The sequence below is a fragment of the Fulmarus glacialis genome, unplaced genomic scaffold (assembly GCF_000690835.1).
Source record: "Fulmarus glacialis isolate BGI_N327 unplaced genomic scaffold, ASM69083v1 scaffold24318, whole genome shotgun sequence".
Classification (NCBI taxonomy): domain Eukaryota; kingdom Metazoa; phylum Chordata; class Aves; order Procellariiformes; family Procellariidae; genus Fulmarus; species Fulmarus glacialis.
This window is the reverse complement of record NW_009230469.1, coordinates 1-1,916: the sequence shown is the minus strand read 5'-3', so window position 1 is coordinate 1,916 and position 1,916 is coordinate 1. Positions and strand designations below refer to the sequence as shown.

General features: G+C 49.1%; 1 protein-coding gene across 1 annotated transcript; it reads right to left on the bottom strand.

Moving 5' to 3' along the window:
• Window positions 1-649: 649 nt before the first annotated feature.
• On the bottom strand, window positions 650-1,912 carry HOXD8 (homeobox D8; the record flags this gene model as incomplete). Its single annotated transcript, XM_009584245.1, has 2 exons — window positions 650-1,030; window positions 1,627-1,912. Coding segments are annotated over 2 exons (582 nt in total), but the record flags the coding sequence as incomplete, so codon positions are not given.
• Between the last annotated feature and the right edge of the window lie 4 nt (window positions 1,913-1,916).

Genomic DNA, 1,916 nt, shown 5'->3' with positions numbered 1-1,916 from the left:
GGTGTGCAGGCGGCAGGGATTGTATCCAATGTGCCATTCCCAGACCCCACAGAAACACCCAGCTTCGGAGGAAGGGCGGGGGAAAGGCGCGGGAGAGAGTGAGTCCGGATGCGGAGAGGCTCTGAAGGTTACTGGAGGAGTGATTACAAAAAGGATAGCAGGAAGCCGATACATTTTATATTTGAATAAATTTGGTTTATTTTAATCAAATATCAATAGCAGAAGGTTAAATATATTTCTAAGATCTTTCCTTCAAATTTATTAAATTTATTTAATTTACTTAACATAAGATAAGAACAAGAATTAAAATAGTACAAGTGCACTTGTCTTGATTAGTAAAGCATTGTTAAATGTCTTGCTTAATGGTATTTATTATTACGAAGTTTATGTCGTTTCCTGCAATCACCGTCTTTTAAGATTGCAAAAAAATTTGTATTTATATATATCATTAGAAATGTATTGCTACAAACTCTGTATCAAATTTCCAAAAGAAGTAGATGAACTGTTAAATCTAGAGATTGTTCCGGATACGGTTAAAAACAAAACAAAAAACAAAACAAAACAAAACAAAACCACAAACAAGTGAAGAACCCGAAGCAGAGAAATGTCACGCGGAGGGACACGGGGTCACTCATCCCACGGCAGGACCACGTACAGGGGGAGACGGGCCGAGATGTCGGGCTATGGCGCTGGTTATTTTTTATAGCCTTTCTCAAAGGCTTTTAGGGCAAAATTTAATTCGTCTGGCCTTCAGCTCTGTCTTCTTCCAGATCATGTGCTTCCTTTTTGGCCTCCCCTTCCTTTCCCTCCTGTCTGGAAGCGGGGAATTTGTCCTTGTTGTTCTCTTTTTTCCATTTCATCCTCCTGTTCTGAAACCAGATCTTTACCTGCCTCTCGGTGAGTCCTAGTGCGTGGGACACCTCGATCCTCCTCTTCCTGGTCAGATAGGGGTTAAAGAGGAACTCCTTTTCCAGCTCTAGAGTCTGGAATCGGCTGTATGTTTGTCTTCCTCTCCTCCTACCCGGCGCTGCTGTTTAAAACAAAAACACAGGGTTTTGGAGGTTGCTGTGGTCGTTCAAAACACGGCGCAGGCAGGGAGCGAGGGCTCAAGTCCCTCTGGAAATCCCTCGAGAGAAGCCCCGCAGAACGCAGGGGGAGAAAGCAGAGGGCTCGGAGGAGCCTAGAGCTTTACACATGAGTGCGGGAAAAATAGCGATAGCAGATGCACGAAGCGCCTCAGCTCTCCCCCCGCATCGGCGTTTGCGGGACCGAGTTTACGGGGTCACTTTATTATTATCTGGTAACCGGCACCCCCCGGCCCTGCACCCTTCCCGTTCAGGCATCGGCGGCGGGAGCCGGGCGAGCGTGTCAGCTGCGCCTCTATGTCCGAGAGGCGACTTTAAGGCTGCTCTTGGGGTGGCAACCGCCTTCTGCAGAGGTTTCTGTTTGCGCACTGTATCGCTTTATTATCGCAAGCCACCGCGGTGATAGGAATCGCGGGGAGAGAGGCAGGGAGAGAGGGAGGCAGAGGCAGGGAGCGAGAGGCAGCGAGAAAGAAGCGGGAGGAGGAAAAGAAAGTTTCAAACTCAGACGTGAGATGGAAGCAAATTTTTGACTGCGTCCAACCTTGTGGTCTCATCCAGGGAAACATTTGAGCAGGAGACGAGCTCTGATTTAAGTGGTCTGGTTCCTCGCCAATATTAGCACTGGACGATTTACAGTCAGGATATTGTACCAGCTCGGCCTCTTGCTGTGTCGTAAAAATCTGCTGTCTCTGTAAGTTATCGTATCCGTAAAATTTAGCGGGCTCCCCGTGACAGGTAACCCCGCTGCAGGGGGCAGGAGGCGGAGGCGCGGCGGGGGGAGGAGGAGGCGGCTGGTAGGCGGCCGTGGGGCTCCCCCCGGCCGGGTGGTAA